This window comes from Bactrocera oleae, chromosome 5 (assembly GCF_042242935.1).
Source record: "Bactrocera oleae isolate idBacOlea1 chromosome 5, idBacOlea1, whole genome shotgun sequence".
Taxonomy (NCBI): Eukaryota; Metazoa; Arthropoda; class Insecta; order Diptera; family Tephritidae; genus Bactrocera; species Bactrocera oleae.
In genome coordinates, this window is record NC_091539.1 from 33,383,921 (window position 1) to 33,409,254 (window position 25,334).

Below are 25,334 nucleotides of genomic sequence, written 5' to 3' on the forward strand. Positions count from 1 at the left end.
TTGAACTTTCAAAGTCGTCCAAAAATGGTTTTCATACAAATAAATTCTTTGGATATTATAGATCGTTTCTCACGTCCATCTATTGGCGGTCGTGCACGTCCTGGCGCACGCACCACCACCGCTGCACCAGCGCCAGCTGCTGAAGAAGATGAAGAAATAGCCGCACCCAAAGAAGTGAAGCCTGTGAGCTCTGGTTTTGGACGTGGACGACGTAAGTTCATACATAGTAGATGCATGTTATCCAAATTTTCAATTAAAATCAAATTATATATTTCCAACGCAGCACGCAATCGTTTCAATCTACGCAGCACTACAACTACCGAGAAAACAGCCGGCGCTGACGCTGAGGAGGCAAACGAGGAAGCACCTATTTCCAGCACGACAGCACGCACGCTGCGTGGTGGACGTCCACAATTGAGCCTGCGTGGTCGTAGCCGCACCACCACAGCCAAACCGGCCCCTGAAGAGGAGCACAAGGAAGAGGAGGCAGCCGCTAGCGCGGCCGAAGAGAAACCAGCACCTGCACCAGCGAAACCAGCATCACGTTTCGCACGACCAGGTGCCAATCGTTTGTTGCCACGCGGTAAGGTAGCACGCACCACTGAAGCACCAGCAGCTGATGACTCAGCAGCGGATAGTAGTCATCACAATGATGTTAAGGGTGAAGAAAATGGCGAAGAGGGCGCAGAAAAGGCGACCGAGGCGGAAGCTAAGCCCGCATCACACCATGGACTGAATCGTCTGAAGACGCGTCCACAATTGCATAAGACTGAGAACGCCAAACCAAACGCAGCACCAGCGCCAGTGGCGGCACGCAAAATCAATCCATTGTTGGCTAAGCGACGTCTACAGCTCGGACACTCCACCACGGGTGAGCCTTTGAATTAATGAGTTTTCCGGGGAAGAATTAATTAGTTCGGGATAGATATGTGTAGGTATGATAAGAGTGAACCGATTTGGGTATAAATTAAAGAGTGTGTAAAAATTGTACTACTATTCTATCCGTATAAACCTCTAATTAACTTAGCCAAGAACACAAAATTCTGCCTGAGAGCCAAATATAGCATCCACTCATGGACCAGTTAAAAACTTAAAAAATTGGCCTGATATATCCTACTTAAGCATGAAATTATATATCTTCAGCACTACTCGACCGATCTGAACTAAATTTATTTAGTTATATTCGGATAACAACGTTTTATTATAGTTTAAGGATAGGTAAAATCTGACCTCAACCAGACCTTCCCACAGAATACCTTTTCTGGAATCTAATTTCTTTTTGACTTTACAGCAGATAACTCAAATATCAGCAAAGGTGTTGAAACAAAACAAGCTCCAAACTATGACAATGCTCTTTCAAAAGTGGTCGAAAGCGGTGCTCGAACTCGCTCCTTTCGATTAAATTTGCAAGATATATATTGTCCAATGTATGCACCAATCTTAAAAATAAGTGGAATCGGTTGGGTTGTGAAAATAAATGAGCTCAGTTCATTTGTATATCAAACATAATGCCACAATACTGATTTCCCTCCCTTCGATTCACTTTATACTATATACCAAATTTTTAAATTTATTTCAACTTTAATTCACATTGTACTGACCAATTGAATTTTGTCCTCCACGACCCCTTCGTAGAAGCGCCCGCTGAGGAGGACAACGCCACCGCTGCCGAAGAATCGAAAACGGAAGAGGAAAGTGCACCAGCAGCCGCTTCCGCCGATGCGCCTGCCGCCGAAAATGCTGACAGCGCCAAGGATGAAACTGCCGATGAAGCCGAAACGACAACAAAACAACAAGCACGCGGTTTGGGACTGTTGACACAAAGAAGGCGTCTGCCGCTGCGCAAACCCGGCACCATACTGTAAAAACTGTGAGCGTGAGCTGTGAAACAAATCCCGATGTATGTGAGCGACAATCATACGAAAGCGCATTGATAACGAAGGGAAGGAAGCAAAAGCGGGACACAACTGTTAACCTCACTGCAATTAGATGCTCCACGCTTGGATTGATTTAAGATAAAAACAAAAATAAAAAAAACAAAAAATTAAAAATGAAATCGAGGGAAAAAGATTTTAATTTGTATGATTTAATACTTTTACTATTTGTTATTTGTAGTTTAACTTGAAGACAAAAGCAAGAATACTCGTTAGAAACCCTATTTGGCTTTATTTCGGCCACAGTCGATTTTTATTAATTATTTTAATAATATATATATATATACTATATACTTTTTTGTTTTGTATATGCCTACTCGCTTCATTGAGAGCGAGTTGAATGCCCCCTTTTTTGGTACTCCACGCCAGTGTTGAGAGTAGTATCTAAATATGTACGCGTATTTTAAGTGTCTGCCTTTTATTGTATAATTTTGTAAGCATTTATAATTACATACATATAAACAAACAAACATACATAACAAAATGTATACACAAAACGAGAGCGAAGAAAATTTTCAAATTATAAAAAATTTTGTTTTTTTATTTCTGAGTAAAGTTATAATTTTTATATTACATACCTACAACACACATAAACCCCACACACACACATGCATACATGCACTTACACATACGCACACGCAAACACAAGTAATGTAGTTATGTACTATTTTAATGTACTGTACAAGTACTATTTGCCTAATAATGTGTGAAGTTAAATTGAAAATTTGTAAGAGAGAAATACAAATAAAAGAAAATGTATCTTAAAACATAAATACTGCAGGAGCTATAAACTTTTCCGCGAAGACAAAGCCTACTTTCAGGCGTCAATGCAACGTTGCACCGCAGTCGGCATTGTGCTTCCAGGATATCTCATGATCATAAAACACAGGCAAATGGCACACAAAACACTTTGAATAGTCCAAATGTGCCTGTGAGCGTGTGAGTGAGTACATGTGTGCAAAGCTCATTGAGGCTAGCTCATAAACTGTGTTTACAACTTCGTTATTCCACTCGTAAAAATCATGAGCACTAACAGTTTTTATTATATGAGTGTGTGTACATATAATCATGTATGTGTGCGTGTGTTGGATATTCTGGTTAGGTTGTTGTTGTTGTCGTTGTAGGCTTGCTACTTGGCTGGTTTGTCGTTTGTTTTGTCTTCACCTCGTTTCGTTTCGTCTTTTAATGGTCTAGTGCCAAGGAAATGTCACAAAATTACCTGAATGCTTGCGGTAATGTGAATAGAATCACATTTCCAACTCGCTGCATTCGAACTTTGACTTACTTGCGGCCTGCGGCGTGGCGTACTGAAGCATGCAAATATATGAACAGCAAGATGTTCTTTGAAATTTCATTATGACTGGCCAACAAAGACAAGTTGGAAATTATACTGTAAAGCTTCTGTTATTTTCATTTGATTTTAAATACCATATATGTTGTAAATGCAAAAACAAAATCCGAAATTAAAAAATAAAAACTAAAAATAAAAAACTGAATTTTAGAATAGTATGCACAGGTATAAAATTATTTAGCGTTAACTGGAAATTTTATATACGGCACCAGGGTTGCGAATTTTTCATTTCAAAAATTTTTTTATTTTGAATCTAATATTTTAATCCCGTATTTCGGATTACAAAATAATAAACAAATTTTAATTCAAATGTTAATTCAATTATTTTTTGATGCAATATCTGCAATCCTGACGGCAACACTAAACATATTAATTTATTGTACTTGTATATATTAATATTCTAAAACAGATAGGTAGGCCATGATGCATTTTACTTTGATTAAAGTTAAAAAATGTTATTATACTCGTGTTTACCCTTTTTTGGAAAAATGGTTTTAATCGTTTCAAAATACTTCATGATTTTTTGTTTATCATTAACAATGATCGACAATTTATTACTTTCTATCGATGAAAATCGATATCATTTGATCGTTTTACTTTACATTTTTTTATCGATTTTTTGCGATAATTTTTTGTCGATATAAATACACTTTGCCTTTAAATTTCACATTAATCTACGATAAGCAGAAAAAAACTTGAGACACAATAACATATTAGCCTTTAATAGAAAAATGGAATAACAATGAACTGAAAACAAGTATACCACTCCGTGAACTATCCATTCCAGCGCAGAAGTATGTCGTTAAATGTGTTTGGTATTTTCGAATGAGAAATGTATTACTTCTGAATATTCTCAATTTTTCGACTAATTTAAAATTTTTTTTGTTTTGGTTTAGAATCAATGAAAATTATTATTCGAAATATTTAACTGTTTTTAAAACCAAATTTTTCTTATCGTCAAAATTTAAATCCAAAAATATTGGTAACACAGAACCCAAGATATTGAAACAAGCAAAGAAGATTCGAATTGGGGGAAGCGTCCTATATAATAACATTAGCAATGGATACTGTCCACTGACCAAGTTTTCCTTAACTAAAATGCAAAACTTAATCAGAAGCAAAATTCTATTTATTCGGCATACTTTCGTGATGCACTGTACTGGTACTGAAATACGACTGCGCTTTATTTGTTTGTAGCCTTGGATGAGCTCGCCCCTGGAAATGCGACGCCACCGCAATGACAATGGGCGCATGTGGCCTAAATGCACTGAGGTATATTTGCACTATTGTTTGCAAGTAACTGAGTTGCAAGAACGTGGTTAGAATTTAGAAGAAAAAGGATTTAAGGATGTACGATGCATGTGGCTTATTTGTGGGTAACAACAATAAATTATGCATGCACTCGCATTATGTACGAGCTCCAACATTGTACTCACTTCATTCACACATATATTCAAACATGCCGATGTATATGTATACCGTTATGCGAATATTATGATGATTTGCTCATTAAGAACTCACAAACACATACACAATTTAGTTTCGTTTGCAAGCAACTGGCTGCTGAGCACCCAAATAAGGAGTAATTTGATAATGCCGATTTACCTACATGCTGGGATTGTAATCCAACCCAATCGTGTTACTCATATTCTACGTGTTGTAAATTTGGAAAGTTGTGAACGCAGAGGATAAGAAATAGGAGTGCAATTAGAACCTCAACAATATTGAGGTAATGAGAACGAATTAAATTGCGATAGATTGTAATAATAAGTTACCTCAATTTCTAATAAAATCTGATCAAATTTGACTCCGACTGACCCATTAAACTCCACGCGCCAACCGATTTGATAAATTCTTTGTGATTTTTTGGTATAGCGGTTTTTTATATTCATGTGAAGTGTAATCTCCATATGCCTATTAGTGTACGTTTGGCAGCTGTTTGTTTATGATGCGAAAGGTTTATCTCGCGATTTTTAAAATGGAAAAAAAAATTTAACGAGTATGCCTGAAATTTTTTGTTTCCAAAAATATCACGGCTACGGAATCTTTGAATATATTGCGGAAGTGTTTGAAGGGTCTACTTTGTAACGAACAGATGCTTGACAACGTAGCTGAGGTTCCCACATTCATCAAAAGCATCATTACTGGTAGCGAGACGCGAGTTTATGAATATATGTCGAAAACACATACATTTTTTTTTATCGGTCCGAGCCAAATTTGATTTGGTATAAAATAATCAGCTAATGAAAATAATTTGTTTCGACATGGACATTTGGTACTTGAAAAATATACAATTCAAAGCTCCTATAGCCATAGAATACATAAAAGTACAGTGTCTACCAATAGGGATGACGGGGTTTTGTCAGCTAATAAGGGCCATGTTTATTTATGGATTTGTATCAAATTTTGTCAGTGTGTTCAGTATGTTTGCCATTCCACCATGCCACGTTTCCCTTTGGTACAACGAATTCATAACAAGACTTGAATACACTTTCTTTTACTATCTTTAAGAGTTGATGAGAACTAGAGCGCAAGATATCTAAACAAAAATTGCGAAATGCTAGTGATTATAGTTGCCGTTATAATTGCGATGGATACTACATGTATAATAGGAATTTTTTGCGAAAAACTACAGAAGCCAGACTACTATCGCAGATAACAACCGTTGGTTTAGATTTTTGGAAAGCACTGTTTAAAGTTTTTGGCAGAAATCGTAAAAGTAAAGATAGTGAAGTTTAAAAAAATTACGTATATTAGAATCTTAATTAGTAACGTTGAGTAGAATTGCCTCGACTAAGTTTTTCAATTTTAAAGAGTATTAAAATCTACTTCTAACTATAAATTTGTAAGAATTCAGCGTTTAGGACCAATTATTACAATTATAAATATGAGTTAAACCTATTAATTATAAAGTGTGTAAGGAGCCACGACTTTTTTGGAAATTAATTTTGGTAAATTGTTTAGTTAGAAACGTTCATAAATAAATAAAAAAGTATGCACATTTTCATAGAAGACATTCAATACATTCACACTCTAATCCTCGCAATATAATGTAAACAACTGCTCTCGTGTAAGTTTTTTGATTTTGACAGTTTTACTCATTCCCTCGACGACGACTCAATTGCCTGCGATAGATAATCGATATTCACTCGTATTGTACATTTTGGTATTCAGGAACGATATTTAGATTATTATTTGTGGCAAATGAATGTAAAAAAACAATATTTCTAACAGCGTTAATGACTACCCAAATTTTCTAAGAAACCTCTCGAGAGAGCCCATTATAGGAAAATATATATATATATGAAACGGCTGGACCGATCGACTTGACTTTACACGACTTTCTGAGTATCAGAGGCCTTCGTGGAATTCAGCTACAGATTCAAGGAAATCTAAAATTATTCAAAATGGATCGCCGATTATTAAAGTACATTAAGTTCTATAAATATACATCATATTTATCTATATATTATCTTTATATTAAAAAATGTCTCTTGAAATATTCTCAAAAAACTCGTTTTTTCCAACTTATAAACCTTTAAAACGGCAGAAGAAAAGATCATTAAAAGGAATATGAAAGGGTATTTTTGCCTAAGAAAGAAGATAGATCCCATAAATGGCATATTAACCTCTCTCATTGGCTGGCTAAGTAGTAGCTGTTGTTGATAAGTAAACTGCTTTGCATTTGCATTTTCTAATTTCTTTTTGGTATTTTTCAAGAGCATGAAAAAAGTCGCAGATCAACTTGTCGGCTAAATCTGGAAAGATCCTTTTACGGTTCTTTTCGTACAGACCACTAGGAAAGATATACGAGTATATAAAATTATGCATTACATGGAACTCTTGTTGCCCATTCCGCTTAGTACTCAGCTAAACCTCCTTGCTCAGTACAAATGAAACTTAATGCAAAACAATAATGCTAAAATTCTTTGTAATTTAGTCATATCATTTACAGTATTGTTTTTGTTTGTCTTAAACAAGAGTTGCAATATAGTTGTTATAAACTAACTGATATTATTGTAAAAGAAAGATTAATTGCATAAAATGTAAATGCATGATAAATTTTGTGTTAGTTCTCATAGCCATTTGTACTTACATATGTACCTATACCGAGCGGTTAAAGTTTTCCAATGCTACTGCACAAAGTGTTTGCGCTAATACACTCACAGATATGCAGAAATGCGAAAATGCTTAATAAACAATTTTTAAATTAATCAACTGAAAATGCACAATGTTTTGAGCTGAAACTACAGAAATGTTAATTTATTGGCAATGAAAGCTTGCATATGCTTCAAAAACATACTGAAATTTAAATTAACTGCGACAAAGCTAATTTATAGTTTCTGGGTGTAGTGGACAGCACATTTGCATCTGCACGAGAAGACTTTACTACTAAGATACGAAATTAGTTCAAAACACAATTATTTTCAATAAATCAGGCAGTGTGAGATAGTACGAGTATTAGCATATAAAGTTCATGAACGGAATTGCATAATCTGCACGAAATTACAAAGAAAGCATAATGATATACATATATACTATATTTATTGTTATTGGCAACAATAGAATTATTTCTTTATCGCTTTTGATAATGCTTTGAGTTTAAAATTGTTTACACTTCATATGAGCTCTTACGTAGGCTGCCTTTTATATTTCGAGATTTGGCAACCATAGTGTTGCAATCGTGCAACTCTCAGCTTTATCGTAAAGTTTAATAATTTTGATGTTATACAAACTCATACATACTAGGCATACGAGTATTATTTGTGTTCCGATGAATTAGGTGAAGGTCGTCCAAAATCAGTTGTGGTTCCGGAAACTATTGATGGTATGCGTAAACTGATATTGCAAGATCGTCATGTGACCTATCGTGAGATCGATACAAATATAGGCATTGGTGAGACCAGTATACATTCAGTATTGCATGAACATCTGATTGTAAAATAAATTGGTCGATCGCTGAAAAAAAGGCACGTGACGATTGGCCGAGAGAAATGTTGAAAAATACGATAGCGGTGCTTCGAAACAAGTCCATGACAGCGTGATAGGTGATGAATTGTAGATTTACGCATATGAGCCCGAAAGGAAATACGTTTTGAGAAGACTGCTGTTTTGTCCATATTTCGGTTTCAATGGATTTATTAAATTTCTGACTGATCTTTAATCTCCAGTGATTATATAAACGATTCCGAGCACTTATATATTAAGATATTTTTCAAAGGGTAAAAAGTATTGCGCACTCGAATTTCAAAATATCTCTCTACAAAACACTGCTTAAAGTGCTGTAGTTTCCTAAAACTGCCAACATTCAATATTACAACAGGAAGAATAATATTCATTAATAAAAAATCATGTAAGTGATGTATCTACAAGAAACATAAGAAAAATACTAGAAAATGCTACTTCCATGTAAGGACCTACAAATTGAGTTAAGCAAACGCAGGCAGCCTATTTTTGTAATTCTCAAAGGAGTTGTATCTTCTTCCGATCTCGTAACACTTAAGAGATAACATTTACGATTGTTATTGAGCTTGTAAAATATGTATGAATTTATGTAACCAAGTTACTACGATGGAATTCTATCCGAAGTAAATAGAGTTAATTCAAAAACTGCGCAGAAGTATCCCATTATGAGGCAGACCGGGATATTAATCTTCCAAAGTAAGAGCGTTGAAATGGCTTTCTATGAATACAATATCCTCCGAAGTGGAATTTATCCCCTTTCTATAACAACAACAGACTTAGTCAAGACAAATGTTTTTAAAGGGAAAAAGCAAAGAGATCAATAATCATTCCTACGATAGTCGGGTCTACGTAACCGGAAAGGACTCGGATTTTTAACCAGCCAAGGACTGCTTACTCGTTAGCATTTCTTCAAATCACTTCAGGGCCGCTACGACAACAACCAGAGTCCAGTAGCTATTCCATACCATGGTATTCTTCTACGCACTAATAAATAAAACATCTTCAGATGATTCTTAAAAAAAATTAAACCTCGTCCAAATCAAGCGAAAGTACACACGCCAAAATCGCAGTAAAATAATTACTATTTATTATTATTTTGCCCAAACAGCAGCTTATCATCAATCATAATCTAACATATGGCTTTATTTTTTAATTGATTTTACCAAGAGATGGCATTGTTTTGCCTTTATTTCTCTCTCATTTTAACACAAAATGCTTGCACCTTTTTCTTAGTTTTCTTATAAGAGGGTTGTTTGATAAATCTCTCGACCACAGTAGTCAGTAGTGAGCTCTCCGTTTCAAAAGCTGAATGGATCAGGAAGGAAAGATTGAATCAAACGAAGAGGTCGCAATTGAAATAAACAACTATAGTCTAGAAATTGTATGAGAGATAGACTTCGGTTAGTTTAGATTATAATAAAACAACAAAGTAAAACATAAAAGTATGCAAAAATGTTTATTGCGACTTAAATCTGTCAGTTTGTATGCCAGCTAAGTATATATGAATCTGATCTAAACAATATTTCGGAAATCGCATCATTGCCGATGCAAAATTTCGTGAAAATATCTCCTCAAACAAAAAAGTTTTCCATATATGCACTTGTTTTCGACCGTTCAGTTTGTAAGACAGCTATAGTGGTCCGGTCTGAACAATATAATCCCAGATTGTAGGGTTGCCTCGGTCAATAATCCCTTGCAAACTTCATGAAGATATCTCGTTAAATAATATAGTTTTCCATATAAGTACTTGATTTTTATTGGTCAGTATGCATAGACTTTATATGATATAGTGGTTCGATATCGGCGGTTCCGACAGAACTAAGAGGCAATTTTGCGTATGTACAAACGGACAGACAGGCGGCAAAACTAATATATAATGTTCTATTCTAGTTAATGTAATATAGACTATGTGTATTACGAAAGACCTTTTATGTTTTATGTCTTCTCCGGTAATGAAATCTGTCTACAAATAAATAGCGGAGTAATTTCAAAGACTTGTTACTAGACAAGAAGATAAGGATTAACAGGACTTATCAAAATGTCCTCGTATAATTCCATAAAAATTTGACAGCTTTGCAAAAAAATGTTGATATGAAGAATCCACGCATTATGTGCATTCTGTAGCTTTCGAACCAAATGCCAGCTGTGGACCTACAAGCTAGTATGTAAGTAAAGGTACATGCATTCGTAACTGCCATTCGACAAACGAGTGCACATGAAAACCTGCATGTAACTAAAGGAATGCCAAACAAGCCAAAAACACAAAGACACCGTTATTTGCACGGCTTTTGGAGTACGGTAGGATAAGTAAATCTTTACGGTCTATCCACAAAAACAACAAAAAGCAAACACACCGGAAATAAATGCAAGAAAACAAAGCACGAAGCTTGAAGGAACAGCTGCAAATGCCAGGCTGCTTACACCCAACACACACCCTCGGCGCCCATTCATATAACAACAACAACCAACCGACAACCTTAAAGTTGCCGAAGTGCAAAAAAGTGTTCCAACTGATTACGCCACTAATATATTGGTGTGAGCGAGCAGCCATGACTACTGCAATTGAGACTATGCCAGCGATTACGAGGTAGAATACGAGGACGATTATTCGCGCCTATACATGCAACACCATGCAACAAACACACACATGTCCATACGCGCAAACAAAGCTTATTGCAGTTGCAATGCATATGCGGTTGTATTTGTGTGGGTGAGAGTGCGAGACATAAAGCATCATCGAGTGGATTGGCATGTGTTGGCAAATTCGCATGCATGCCGTCCGTCCGGCGCGCGGTCGAGCGCATGAAAAGCAAAACACGCAAAACATATCCAAGTTTTAAGTGTGGGAAAGCAACAACAAAATGTTGTTGTAACAACAAAGAACACATGTGCGGTGATAGATGGAGCCGACGTGTGTTTGTTCGTGTGCATTTCAATTGTAGGAATTTCTGAAATTTTTCACTGCAGAGTATGAAAGAAGAATGCAAAGGACAATGCATATAATAGGCTGGATTCTTCTCTTGCTGATGGAACGTGGCGTTTGATCGTTATTGGTATAGAGGTATGCTTTATTTTCTCTATAATTGTACGGAGCGCCGCTATGTGGTCCTTCTTTTTCCTGATTAACGCTGTAACAGGCGAGAACTTGTTGTTCAAATAAAAGATAGCGGAACACCTGGGGCAAAGATTCCCTTACTAAATAAATCCTTCGCAAAGAATTATTTTCTATTCCTTTCTTAACACATTTTTTATCGTATTCAATACTTTCTGAGCCGGAGTGTAAGCACACACTAGCATTTTTTCAATTTCGTTATAAATCTAACGAATAACGGGAAAAGATCCATAAAAATTAAAATATCTTCTTTCGTAAAACCCAGATTTTACTCTCGAAAACACTAAGACGCACATCGCCAAGAAAACAGATATATCACTTACTCTCTTTGTTCCACGACAAAAACTTGCACATCTAAAAGTTTGCAAGCGTCATTTTATATAAGCTATTTTTCACAGAAAAGTAGCATTGTGGCGTATTTTTTTAATGGGATCTGAGGTGATTGAACTAGTAAGTAGTACTAAGATTTCTTTAATAGACGACTATTAGTTTCTGTTTAAATTAGCAATATTGGCAAAAAAGTGAGGACGATTCCAGTTCCTAATGCGACCTTTATACCGAAAATCGCGGTCAATCTGTCAGATATATTAATATAATTTGCATAGAATTTCCCCGGCTTTGATCTTTTCAAACTGCGAGCGTATTAAACGATCGGTTACACCCGAACTTAGCTCTTCCTTACTTATTACCAATTACTATCTACCAATAAATTTCGGAGTCGGGTATTTCTTGAGGATTCCAAAACTAATTTCAACATAATCTACCATAAATCAACAAAAAATTAACGCACCCGTCGCAAGATAGTCTCAAAGTAATTTCTTAAAACAGGTAAATAACAACCACTACACGACTTTGTGTAAAATACAATAGCATTCTAAGCATTTAAAATAATATATATACTTGCTCATAATTTTTTATGAACCTTCAGATAATATATGCCTATTTTATATTTTACGTTAGAAAACCTTCTATAGATTTTTTATGAAAGAGAATAGTTTAGGTTATTGAATAAAATTTCGACAAAGCAGCAGTGAAAGTCGCACAGTTTGAACATGGTACTATCACTTGTAGACACGATGAAAAATTTCGGTATAGACAAAACTGAAATTATAGGGAAATGTATATATCCTTAAGTTGTTCCTCGACAGGCGATTGAATTATGTCTTCGACGTCTTCCACATTTACCTGATCTAAACCGGTTTGTTTTTCTAATTCCTATATTTCTTCCACTATTTCGTCCATATTGACAAGACATTAGACTCGTCTTCGCTCTTTCTTAAATCTCGCCAAATGTTTTTCTACAATCTTTTCAAAGATCTTTCTGTTATCTGATTCCAGAAAATAATTATGTGTTCTACAGCGTTCATGTTATCATTCTGTAGTTGTTATGATATTGTAGTCTTTCCAGACTTCTCTTATTGACTGCTTCTATATACCGTTTATTTTTGCAAACATTTGCTTTAATGTTCGCCGCAAGTAATAGGCCTTAAAATTGAAGATAACACTGTTTGGCTTGTTTGGATCAATATATATATATATGTGTATTCGGTTGCACGGTTTCAGGGAACCACCGGGTTGAAAACGAAACAATGTTCATCAGAAAGTAGAGATTTCAACAAAAAAAAGTTTTACGCCTTTTCTAAAAAAAGCGGTATTTCGAAGTGAGAATAATCGTTTAAAAATTAAGCTCTTTTCCAATATAAGGTCAAAGAAATGTAAAAAATAAATATTTTAAATCAAAAATATTGCAATGTGTTTGGAACATAAAAGGGGAAGTTTACACCAAATTTCTTAAAACTAAAAAAAAATAAAAAAAACCAAAAAATTTTCAAATAAATCTTAAGCTTATGTAGAGAGGGTGTTAATAAATAAGTTTTAGATCTTCTTATTACCTACAACTTTGTCGTACGATTTTTGTCTATAGGTCTCGTTATTTTGTTCAAAATTCAACTACAACCCTTCCGACGTTCCCGGGTTTCAACATACTATGATTTTTTTCACATTTTACCATTTACAAAGGTTTCAGCACTGGCCGATTATATACAAGTACAGAGAGAAATTGTGAATGATTCTAATTAATCATACGACGTGGAGTACCTAACAAATTTAATCTATTGCTCTATTTAGCAAGATAGACTTTCTTCTGGGTATTGGGCCACACTATTTTTTTCAGATAATTAATAATACTTTCCCCCATCTCCATTTACGTTTGATTGATAGACGAAAACATGGTTAGTGGTCTCTCCGTCTAAGCAGCTTAACACTAACGTTCTTTAGTTTTTACTGTGGTTAAATGATATTAATAATTGTTTTTGGAATATTGAAGCCGTCTGAAAATTAAGAACTACTTTTAGGCTACAAAAAGTAGTCCACACATTTCTCGATGTTCTCATAACTAAAAACCATGCTTATTATACCCCTAGTTCGCTCGGCAAAGACGGCAAATTCGCTAAAACAAATCATTTGTACGCATTTCTTCAACATATACAACGCAGTCACAGCTGTGCCTGTTGTGTGTAAGAAAAAACGATGTAAACAAACAGAAAAAGTAAGCAAATATATATATATATATGTATATATTTACACCCATACGTATATATCAAAATACACGCTTTCGAATTACAAAGCGGACGCAAAGTGAAAGAGATATGACAACAAAATTTCGCTGCGCCTTAGTGTAGGCAACAGCGGAGAACAACTTGCAATAACGGAGAGACACGCTCGTTTGTGCTCAGCAATACAACAACTGCTCACGTGGAAAATACTGGGAAATCGTCGGGACAGACGTTGCAGCATCCATATTTATGGACTATGGCAAGTAGTCTTCTTCACACTATTGCCTCTAAATAATGTGGCCGCTCGACACTGGTTACGCGTTCGGCCAACAAATTGCTAGCTGTCAGTCTGTCGTGGATTAGCTTGGCGTTCGAACCGATTTTCACAGCAAGAAAAGCGCGAGCCAAACGTGCGTGCATATATGTGGTGGAATATAGTATAGAAATATGTAAATATATATATACTCGTATGTATAAGAAATATATGAGTGGCAGTGTGTGTGTAAGTGTGTGCTTGAAGAAACGCCAGCTACGCTAAAGAAACTACGACTGCTGAGTGTATGGAAAGAAAATTAAAAGTGAAAAATAAAGGAAAAATCGCGTGAATAAATGCAGCAGCGATTCGCTGCAGGGAAAACCAGCAAAAAAATATTTATAGAAATTAAATTGTTTCAGCGTAGATTTCGTGATTTCTTGATTTCATTGTGTACGTAAGCGCGAATAAACTGCAGATGCGCACACACACACCCATATCAATACAACCCTATAAATATCAGCAAGTGCTGTCTGTCGTTGTGCGCCGCGCACGTGTATGAGTATGTATGTTTGTTTTCTAGAATGGAATTTCGCCGCGTGTGTTTGTGTCTGCGGGCGCGCGACGACGCGCAACAACGCTAAGTGGCTCCATGCACTCGCTACAGTCGGCAGCGTCCGCGCATAGCCTACAGAATTTTAATGCGTTCACTAAATTTTTTAACGGTAATGAAGTAGCGCTGGTGACGGTGGTATCGGCGGCAAGAGCAAAAGCTGCCTCACTGCAGATAACGGCATATATATTTTCGTAGGATTTCGCAAGTGTAGGCTGGTGTGAATGACCAGCAAGTGGCGGACGCAGACCCAGTGCGTGGAGGGTGAGGGCAAGCGGGGGCCAAACTAGCGTTGCGTTGCTGTTAAAAGCTTTTTAGTGTTTGATTATTTCTTTTATTTTTCCACTTTTTGTCTCGCAATGAAAGGATTTTCCAATGAAGTATATATATACTTGTGTGTGTGTGTGTCCATGTGTGTAAGCGAAAGTGTGTACATAGCAAATACTTTTGAATGAAACCAAGGCTGCACACACGCCAAACGCAACGCATTGCCATGAATCCTAAATACACAGCGTACCATTTGCTAGCGACGGAGTACCCCCACCGCACGCCGCATCGCATCACACTCACACATTTGAAACACATGAGTTGTACGTGTGTGCGTGCTGCTTACAAACGTTTCAATTGTGGCACTGACAGAAATACCGTTATGCTATGTGGGGTCTTGAATGCCCTGCTTTGTAAATATCTTGGGCAACGAGCGGCTTTTAAAGACTTATATATGTAGTGTATAGTCATGTAGTGACTAACATACATACATACATATGTACAGCGTGTATAGCGTATATTATGCATTTATTTAATTTCCCTTTCAATTTTTAATATATAATAGTTTCGAGTTCGTATTACCCTTGCTTATCACAATGTACGAACAAAGCACACACATACATACATATGCAAGTAAGGTGGGTAGCTCGAGTAGTGGCTGCTGTAAGCGTCTCTGAATTGGTATGCATTTGCATATTGTTGCTTCTATATATAATTATGAAAACCTATTTACATGATGTTCCTAAACTAAAAAAAAAAACAGCAACAACAAATAGAACGTACAGTATATACATGCGGGGAGTCTGCAAGGAAAGCGCTGCAAATTTGTTTTCATTAAATTTTCCATTATATTTTATTTGATTTCGTGCTCGATTATTTCGCTGTGTATGCGTCCACTTTCGCTTTGGTTGACAAACTGAACGGCAATTACAAAAACAAAAAAAACGCAAAAATAATACGCCAGCAACGCCGCAATAAGAAAATCCCTAATAAAGCGAAAGCGAAAACTATTTGTAAAGGTAGCAAACATTTTCCCCAATAAACCCCAAAATGTTCTAAACGCTAATAAGAGGTAAGGAAAAGTAAAGAAAAAACAAAAACAAAAACAAATCGCGAACAAAACAACAACAAGTTATATTTCAGCTGATATGTATGAAAAATTTGTCCACTTGAAAGAAATATCAACTAGAGCGTCTACCACGAAAATATAAATGACAAAAAAATGAGGAAAAAGCGAAAACAACAAATACAAAATTTAAGTAAAATAAAATTGTTTGGCATACTTTAACAAATTTAGTGGGAAAAGTTGATGCGAAAATAAATGAGAGCAACAACCACAACAGCAATAGCAACAATAACAACAAAGACTACAACGTCAGCAGCGGCAACGGCATTCGCAGTCACTGCCGCCTCTTTTAATCAGTGCCAAAAAGAATGAAAAATTAAATCACCGTCGCATATAACAGCAGACGTTGAAATATTTAGTTCAAGTGCCAGGCGCAAGAATAAAATAAGAGCAAAAATAATGGCACAATATACACCTACATACACACACATATACATACCTACTTGTATATTAGTATATATATATGTATATAAAATGGCAAAAGGCAAAATTGAAAAATCTAAACAGATCAAAAAATGAAAAAAAGCCATTTAAAAGAAAATGGAAATTTTTCAGTCAAGTCGGGAGTATATAAGGCATATGCCAAGCGCTTTAAGGGGATTAATAGGATTATAGCGGTTTATTTTATTATTTATTTATTTTTCCAATTAAACTGAAGTTTCTCAACGCTCATTAGAGGCCGTAATTTTTCTCAAGAAGCAATTCAAATAAAAAAAAAATTTAAATACCAGTTAACTGCGACAATTTAGGTATTTTATTAAAGAGAGCCAATGGCATAAATTTGCCTCACTCTATACCCTTAACTTCTTTGGCTTATAATTTGGAACTAAAGCTAATTATATTTAATGAAATTCGCTTTTAAAATAGCTTAAAATTGTTATTAATATTTGGCGGTCCCTAAAGACTGCCATATTAATTGAATTTTCTTTGAAAGCCACGTAGTTTAAAATACCATGTAATGGTTGGCCTACGCGATGCATAAGCTGAGTGTAAAAACTTACTAAACAAGTTTGTAAACTAACCTTATTTCTTTTAGGACCAAAACTTAAACTTCCGGAGAGTTTGCAAAAAAAAAATTAGGAAATAACGAACCTTAACATTAATATATGTATATATTTCACATACAAAGTACATACTTAGGTGGAACATACTTTCATACTCACTTTCACGACTGCTGGGTAAACCGGAAAGGCCGGTCGTTGTATATAATATTACTTCCGATGTACTCTCAGACTACTTAAATCAGTTCTTGCATCTAAGAAAAACATCACTTCAAAAATCATCATGACACCAATTTGATATGATCGAAAGAAATCAACAACATAAACAACATTCAATTGATTTTTTCAAATAAGAAAGTAATTTTATTAATCATAAATCTGGTATATTCAAAAATATAGGGTAGTAAAACTATACCAAAATATAGTCCGCTTCGAAAACAAATATTTTAAGATAAAGTAATTTCCAAGGCTTATACAACTGTTATCAAAAAGTAAGGTGATTTATTTATAAAATGTAAATTCTTTATTTGTTCTTCTAAATCAATTTCATCACCTTGGATGGTATAGCCTCCAATACCTTTTTCGATTCGGTTTTATTTCCTCAATCGTGTGAAAACGTCGTCTCCGAATTGGCCTTTTAGATTTGCTGAATAGCCAGAAGTCGCATGAAGCCAAATCAGACGAATATTATGGTGTTGGAACGATAAGAGTCCAGTTTTTGGCAAAAAAGTCGCAAACAACTAATGCAGTATGACCATGCATTATCTTAATTTTGGAACCAATCGAGACTTGACACATTTGATTCACAAAACATTCTTTAAAATGATTTGGGCTGAGCCAAATGATGCTCCAACACTATCAGCGGGGTGTCTAACTCTCAATCGATAATTTTCAGGCATAAAAATTTGGTCTTTGCTGTTGTGGATATGGCCTTAGTTGGTAGAGGTTAGTGGTCTTTGCCCCACTAATAAAGTTTTTTGTGCCATAACTTGATTATCACCAAAACAACATTTTCAACATGTCTGCACAAAAGTATTCGTTCCGCAAGCAAAATTGGAACAAGTTATTTGCTCAACAAATCTATAATTGTGAAAATTTAAAAATTCTCTTGTGATGGTTTACAAAACACGTGTAACACAGAGATTATTAAACCCTTTGACAAACACATGCTTGGCAACTATTATAGACATTCCTTAGAAGTCGTGCGTCGTCGTAGAGTTTGTCTCATGACTTTTGCCCTTTAGAAGACGAAAACAAATCCTCGAAAACTAGATCCTTCGATATATATTTTTCGATACCAAATTTGACACGGAAACAACAACACACTTTCACGTGTTTTGATAGAAATCTTGATTATCGTCTTTAAAATAAGCTTCTTTTGGGCCAATACAAGCATACCAATACTTAATCTACTTGTTATTAGCCTAAGCTAGGATGGTCTTTAATGTCTTTGCCAAATTTTTAATTTTCAGATTCGGAACATTTATGGAGCGTCATACTCTAGATTGTAGGATATATTAGAAATGATGCTTTTGATGGTTTTACTTGTAGGGTTTTCAGCTACGTTTTCAAGCTTATCTTTTGGGACCTTTACTCGAAGTCCCTTTTGCAAAATATTCAGTTCTTCTGGTACGAGTCTAGTATAGACACACGTCATACCCAAAACATTTGCTAAAATTTGTTGAATCGATACAGAAGATATCTTGGGATCCTCCGCCATCTTTCTGATGTCAACACGACGATTTTCAAGCACCGTTTCTTTAACTTGTTCGATGTTTTCGTCATAATGGATTGGCGACACACATGAGCCAAGTTTCCGATGACGACCTTCAATGAATGTTTTGTGTCACTCAAATATTTGTATTCTTGGTACATTTCTGACACATTTTCAATGACAACAAATGACAAAACGTCAATTCAGTTGTTCAGTTTTTTTTTCATAGTAAAAATCGGCAAATAAACTTCTCTTGCCGTAAACAAACAGATGACAAACTAATTGAAATGTGGAGATCAACCATCAAACAAATATAAAAAACATTTGTACCAATGTAGGAAAAAAATTTTACCGATTCGGTTTGCGCGGGCAGTTGAAATAGTCCGGTTAACATTTAATCAGATAATGATTAGATATGTCTAAATGAACGCGCCCTTATTTGCCGTATACAGTAAGATCAAAGTACATATTTTTATGCATTGCAAGTGGGAGGACAGCCTCTCCCAAGTATGAAAGTATGAAACTAAACAATTCGTGCTGATTAGAAACGTATAATTAAATTTGCTCAATTTTGCACTTTGTTCATAGCCTCAAGCGACTAGTATACAATTAGCAAATAATAATATTAAATGTGTGTACTAATATCACCTCTGTAGCGCGTCTTTATCAGTAAAATTTTTTTTATTAATATAGATAAAACTAAAAAAAATACTCGAAACGTTAATTTTGAACAGTTCTATTTTTGATATTTTGAAAATCATGCAACAGGTGTAAAACTGTTTTTTTTTATTTATGAAACCTAATTTTTACCCATCGAATTTAAAAATAAATTAAAAATAGCCTCCATAAAAACATTAGGCACTTTGTTGTAACAAATATGTTAATAGCAGCAATCGATCCAGTTCTAGAAAAAATCACATTCTACTACTTGTATGTGAAATTACACTAAGACTGCAAATAGCGGTATAGAAAGAACGTGTAATTATATTTGGTGGCCAGAGAAGCAGGTGAGGGAAGCACAAACAACAACAAATAAAAAAACAAAAAAAAAAAAATAGTAATAACTGCAAAAAAATTTAAAAATAAAAATAAATGCCGATTCAAAGTGCTGTCCAAGCATTTTTCAGCACAGCCGCCAAGTTGCCGACGCGTTACCGCGCTTAATAAAAGCAACGACGCTTGCAATGCCCACTTCGACTCACTTCTAACTAAATTTGTATATATGTATGTACATATGTATGAGTAGGTCCACTGTATTATGTTACGCTCCCTATACTTATGTTTGCCTGCCTTAAGACCACTTCACTTTTACTCACTTCACAGTGCCATCAGCAATAACTAGCCTCCTTGTTTACCATACATACATTTATTATTCTTGCAGCTTTGTTATCTTCGCCATACTACTCGCCCCAACCCATTTCGCTACGTTTTGCGTTTAACTCTTAGCCTCTACGCGCAGTCGACGGCCTCTTGCTGTGAAGCCTGAATGACAAGGTTTCGCCTTGCAGGCGCACACCACAACACACACTCATATATGTATATACTGCTATCTTTATATAAAAATACTTATGTGTATACATCCATACATAAGTACTTGCATACAATTGATTGTTGGCGTGTAAACGCACCCAAACAGCGAGGTCGCCATGGCGGATGAGATACTTTTCGTTGTCGTTTTTTCCTTTACACTTTCTTTTCATATACACTTAAATATATTTCTTGTTGCTGTTTTGTATTGCCTTGCCTTGACGCACCACTCTCTAATTTGCAGAGCACGCTACCACTGCCATTGCTGTTGATATGCGGTCTTGTTGTTGTATTGCCTGTGGAGGCAGTTATACTTGTTGGTAATGGTAGAAATGCCCTGAACAGGGTATATTAAGTTTGACACGAAGTTTGTAACACCGAGAAAGAAACGTCGGAAGACGTTTGAATATATATATATAAAGTATCATCGTGCCATGATGGGTTGATTTAACCATGTCCATATGTCTGTAAGTCTGTATGTATGCGAACTACTAACTTAGGTTTTGAAATATCGATTTGAAATTTAGCACCCGTCCTTTTTTGATCAAGAAGCTGTTAAATTACTAAAAATGCCGATATCGGATCACTGTAGCATATAGCTGTCACACAAACTGAACGATTATAATCAAGCTGGGATCGAAAATTGTATATTCAATAAGATATGTCTTTACGAAGTTTAGTACAGATTATTCTCCCACACAACGCCACAACACATCTAAAAAAAATTTTCAAATCGGATCACTATAGCATATAGCTGCCATACAAACTGACTAGTCACAATCGAGATAAATGTGTTTTTTATCCTTTTATGCTATAAGAAATGCTACTGTGAAGGTTATTATAGCGAAGTTAACGTTTTTTTCTGTTATTGCTAGTGATGCTGCCGTTATTATTGTTGTATGTGTAGTTTTTGCAACTATCATTTTTTTTTGCTGTTAGTTTTGTTCCTTTTATCATTACTTGGTTTTTAGTTGTTGTGGTGTTTTTTTGCCCATGTCATTATTTTAATGCTGTTGTTGTTGTAGCACTTTTATTGCCCTTGCGTATTTTGAACCCAATGCGTCGCGCTAATAATTTCCTTCAAATAAAAATTTGCTTTTTTTTTCCTCCTTCTTCCTTCACTACGTTTGATTGCTGTTGCGCCCACATACATACATATATCCATCGGCTTACGTTTACGTTAACGTTCACATTTTATTTACATTTACATTGTTTTAGTTTCCAAGCTCGTATATTCTCCTGGCCGCGTTTTTGGTTGTTAGCTATTGTTGTTGTTTCAGCATATTTATTTTTGTTGCTGTAATTTTAAAGGTCTTTTCCCCCGTTTTGAAGGTAAAGTTTTTCGCAACGCGGAATGCGCGTATGTCAAGCGTAAGCCCATTTGTGTACGTATATAAATATAAGTGTATAGGCTGTATATGCCTATGTATGCATGTGTGTATATACAGTGGCGGCATATATTTCAAGTGAATTTTTATACATTCGTCTACACATGTTTAGGTTTTTCAAACTTAGCCATAGTGGCACGCACAAACAGAGATACATCACACATACATAAAATACACACACACATATATACAAAGCTGATTCTTATAAATTTGGCATAACCGGATAGACCGACGAGTTCAGACAAGTGTCTACATAATTTATGCGTGTGTCTCGCGCACCCAGTTGGCAAAAGCCAATAAAAACCTGTAAGCAAAGTAAACACACACACTCATTCATAGAAGCAGAAATGTATACAAAACACTTTCGTGCAACAGCAACAAAAAAGGCGAAATGAAAATATATTCAAATGGCAACAGCACTGTCAGCTCATTCAGTCATTCAGCCAGGCGCTGTGCGCTCACCTCTGAGTGTGCTTGTGTTTGACTGCTCGCGTTGCTTAGGCTCAGACCGTGCTGGCTTCCACATTGGGCGCACTCGATTGAATGGACGACGCAGTCTTCTGCCACTTATATTTGTTGCCGTTGACTTGAGCTAATTTGACTTGCTGTGACAGACACGCATGCATCGGCAAACAACGCAGCAAAGAGGGCCAAGCGCGTGGCGGGGACGAGGACGTAGCGGGGGTGATGTACGGCATGAAAGCGTGTGTACACAAAGCGACAAAGCCTGCCGCAGAACTTGCCACAGAGCATGGCTTGGTTGCAGTGGCAGCTGCTGTCAGTATGTCATGAAGGAAGCAAAGGCAAACGGCTTGAGCAGAAAATTTCTGAATTTATGAATTTCTGACTTTCAGCCCTTTCTAGCCTTATGCCGTCACAGTCGTCGTCGTTGTCGTGGTGCTACCATGCAAACGGCAAGCCGGAAGGAAACGTAATTAAAAGTAATTAGGAAACATTAATGTATATAAATTTGTATAATTTTATTTTTTCGGAAAAAGATGCGAGCGACGGAAGCAACAGAAATGAAAATAAAATTGCGCACAAACACACACACAAAGAGATAAAATATAAATATGCAAGCATATTCAATTTAAAATAATGTTCATACCCATTTTACATATACATATGTATATACACATTAGAGTTCTTAGTATTCGACTAACCGGATTATCTGGGAAAAGGCAAAAATCAGAAGCTGCGTGGATTTCAAACAATTTTCCTTTATTCAAATACTCGCAACAGAGCAATGTGACGACTATTCGAATAATACTATTCGGGTAATATTCGTACGAACGATTACAAACCGGATATTCGAATAATCGGTTTTCGGGTTATTCGAATAATTTTAAGAGCCTTAAAATACACGCTCATATATATATACATATACAGCTGTGTTCATAAAAATAGCAGTGCTCATGAGCTACAACTTTAAACTTAATTTTATATATCAAAAAGTAAATGAATGTTCACAAATTTAATTTTGTTTTAACTTTGTGATTATTTTAAACAAAAACACATCAATTTATTATTCAAAATGTTGTTAATTTTTTTTACATTATTAATTTAAACAAAAAAGTGCGGTTTACAGCTGTTCATAAAAAAGCAGTGAGTAATGAAAACAGTGGAATTAGTTGAAAAAAAGATTGTTGAAATCCAAAAAACTATTTTAATTTGTTTGCTTGGGTTAGTACTTAGTCGTGTACCCATTATTTTTTATTATGGCCTGGCAACTGCGAGGCATAGAATCCACCAAGTCCTGGCAGCGCTTGACAGGGATCCGCTACCATGATTTTTGAACAACCTCCCAATGCTGTGATCGAGATGTTGGATTTGCGTTTGCAACATATCGTTTAACATCTCCCCATAGGTTTTCAATTGGATTTAAATCCGGAGACTGCGCAGGCCATGACATAAGATCGATCCGCTTTGATGCCATCCAGCTTTTGACCAGTTTACTTGTATGTTTGGGGTCTTTATCCTGTTAAAACGTCCATTTTAGTGGCATTTCCCAATTGGCATAAGGAAACATAACATTTTCTAATATGTTAACATATACAGATCGATCCATGATCCCATCAATCATGAATATAGGGCCCACTACACTGTAAGAAAAAATGCCCATACTCTGTGTTAGGTGGACGTCTGACATATTGTCTGGAGCCCTTTCCACCAAATAACACAATTTTACTTTCGTCACTCCATAAAATATTTCGCCACCTTGTAATGGGCCAATTAAGGTGATTTTTGGCGAACTCCAAACGTGCTTTGACATGTCTGGTGGCTAACAGTGGAACTTTTCGTGGATGGCACGCTTTGAGATTTTGTTCTTTAAAACGTCGCCGAATAGTAACGCCACTAACATTCAAGCTTAAGTCATTTTTTATCTTGCTGGACTATGCAAAAGGCTGCGCCCTGCTATATCGCACAAAAGATCGGTCCTCATGAGGTGTGGTTTTACGTTGGATACCACGATTTTCGGGCATTTCTTTAAAGTTTAAAGCATTATGAATCATTTTAGCAGAACATCCACATATTTCTTGGATGTCTTTATATGTTTTTCCCAGGTTTCTTAGTTGCACTATAATATTTCTTTTTTCAGGAGTACAATGTTTGCCCCTGCCCACTAAGTTAAAAAATATAAATTTATTTTAGTGTTTTCTAATGTTAATAATAGTCACTAACACAAAACCACTTACTTTTTATCAATTAAACGGCTTAACAAAATTTGTTTGGCTTATCAAGATACGCACTGCTATTGTAATGAACAGCCAAAGACTGGTGCTTCTAGCAAAAAGAGTTGTTCATTTGCTTAAATCTCGCAAATCTAACGGGATTTTTTCGTTTCTTCCTTATACACATTCCATTCTAACACAACAATGCGTAGACGTTGGAATAATCGTAACGGAACTTGAAAAAAAATAACATTACTTGATTGCATTTCTCGCACTGCTATTTTTGTGAACACAGCTGTATATACAGTAAATGCTAAATGGTATGTAAGCACTTACTTGCCACAGCAAAAGGTCGCGCGGCAGCTAGTTGAGTAGCGTTGACTTGCTGAGAGCGTGTAAACACAGTTGAGCTGCAAGTAGTAAAGTAGAACGGAATGATATGAAGTGTTATAAGATTGGGATTGTTAAATTTTAATGAAAAATCATAACGGCGCATGTAACGGAGTGCCGATAATAACGTAATTTATCGTTGGCTCATCGTTCCGATACTTTCGCAGTATAAATACTTACATACATATATACAAATCTTCTTATACACATACACACACATAGATATATAAACTTACTCGTTGTTACTAAGTACCTATATAATTAAATATATAAATACATACATAATAGGGTGGGTTAAAAAACGATATTTTTTTCGCTTGATATTCTAAGATACAAAAATGGCCTTTATAATTTTTTCGCATAAGTTAAGCGTTTACGCGATATCCATCACGAAATTCAATGAAAAAACAAAAAAATAAAAAACACTATAAAAGAAATATAATAAGGGAAAAGAGCAATACATTGG

General features: G+C 35.6%; 2 protein-coding genes across 7 annotated transcripts in view; both read left to right on the top strand.

The window, feature by feature from the left end:
• The window catches only part of LOC106618277 (proteoglycan 4), a 48,375-nt gene extending 45,668 nt beyond the window's left edge, over positions 1-2,707 (top strand). For all 3 annotated transcript variants that reach the window (XM_036371772.2, XM_036371771.2, XM_036371770.2), the window contains exons 4-6: positions 62-211; positions 284-871; positions 1,636-2,707. In XM_036371772.2, the coding sequence (XP_036227665.2) occupies positions 62-211; positions 284-871; positions 1,636-1,865 (968 nt within the window). In that variant the 3' untranslated portion in view covers positions 1,866-2,707. The remainder of the gene's footprint in view (positions 1-61; positions 212-283; positions 872-1,635) is intronic.
• Positions 2,708-14,190: 11,483 nt separating this feature from the next.
• Positions 14,191-25,334, top strand: part of Neto (Neuropilin and tolloid-like) — a 60,131-nt gene continuing 48,987 nt past the window's right edge. For 2 of the 4 annotated variants that reach the window (XM_036371768.2, XM_070109430.1), the window contains exon 1: positions 14,191-14,366. The gene's annotated coding sequence lies outside the window, so the exon portion shown is untranslated. The remainder of the gene's footprint in view (positions 14,367-25,334) is intronic. The other 2 variants (XM_036371767.2, XM_036371769.2) reach the window with 2 other exon arrangements.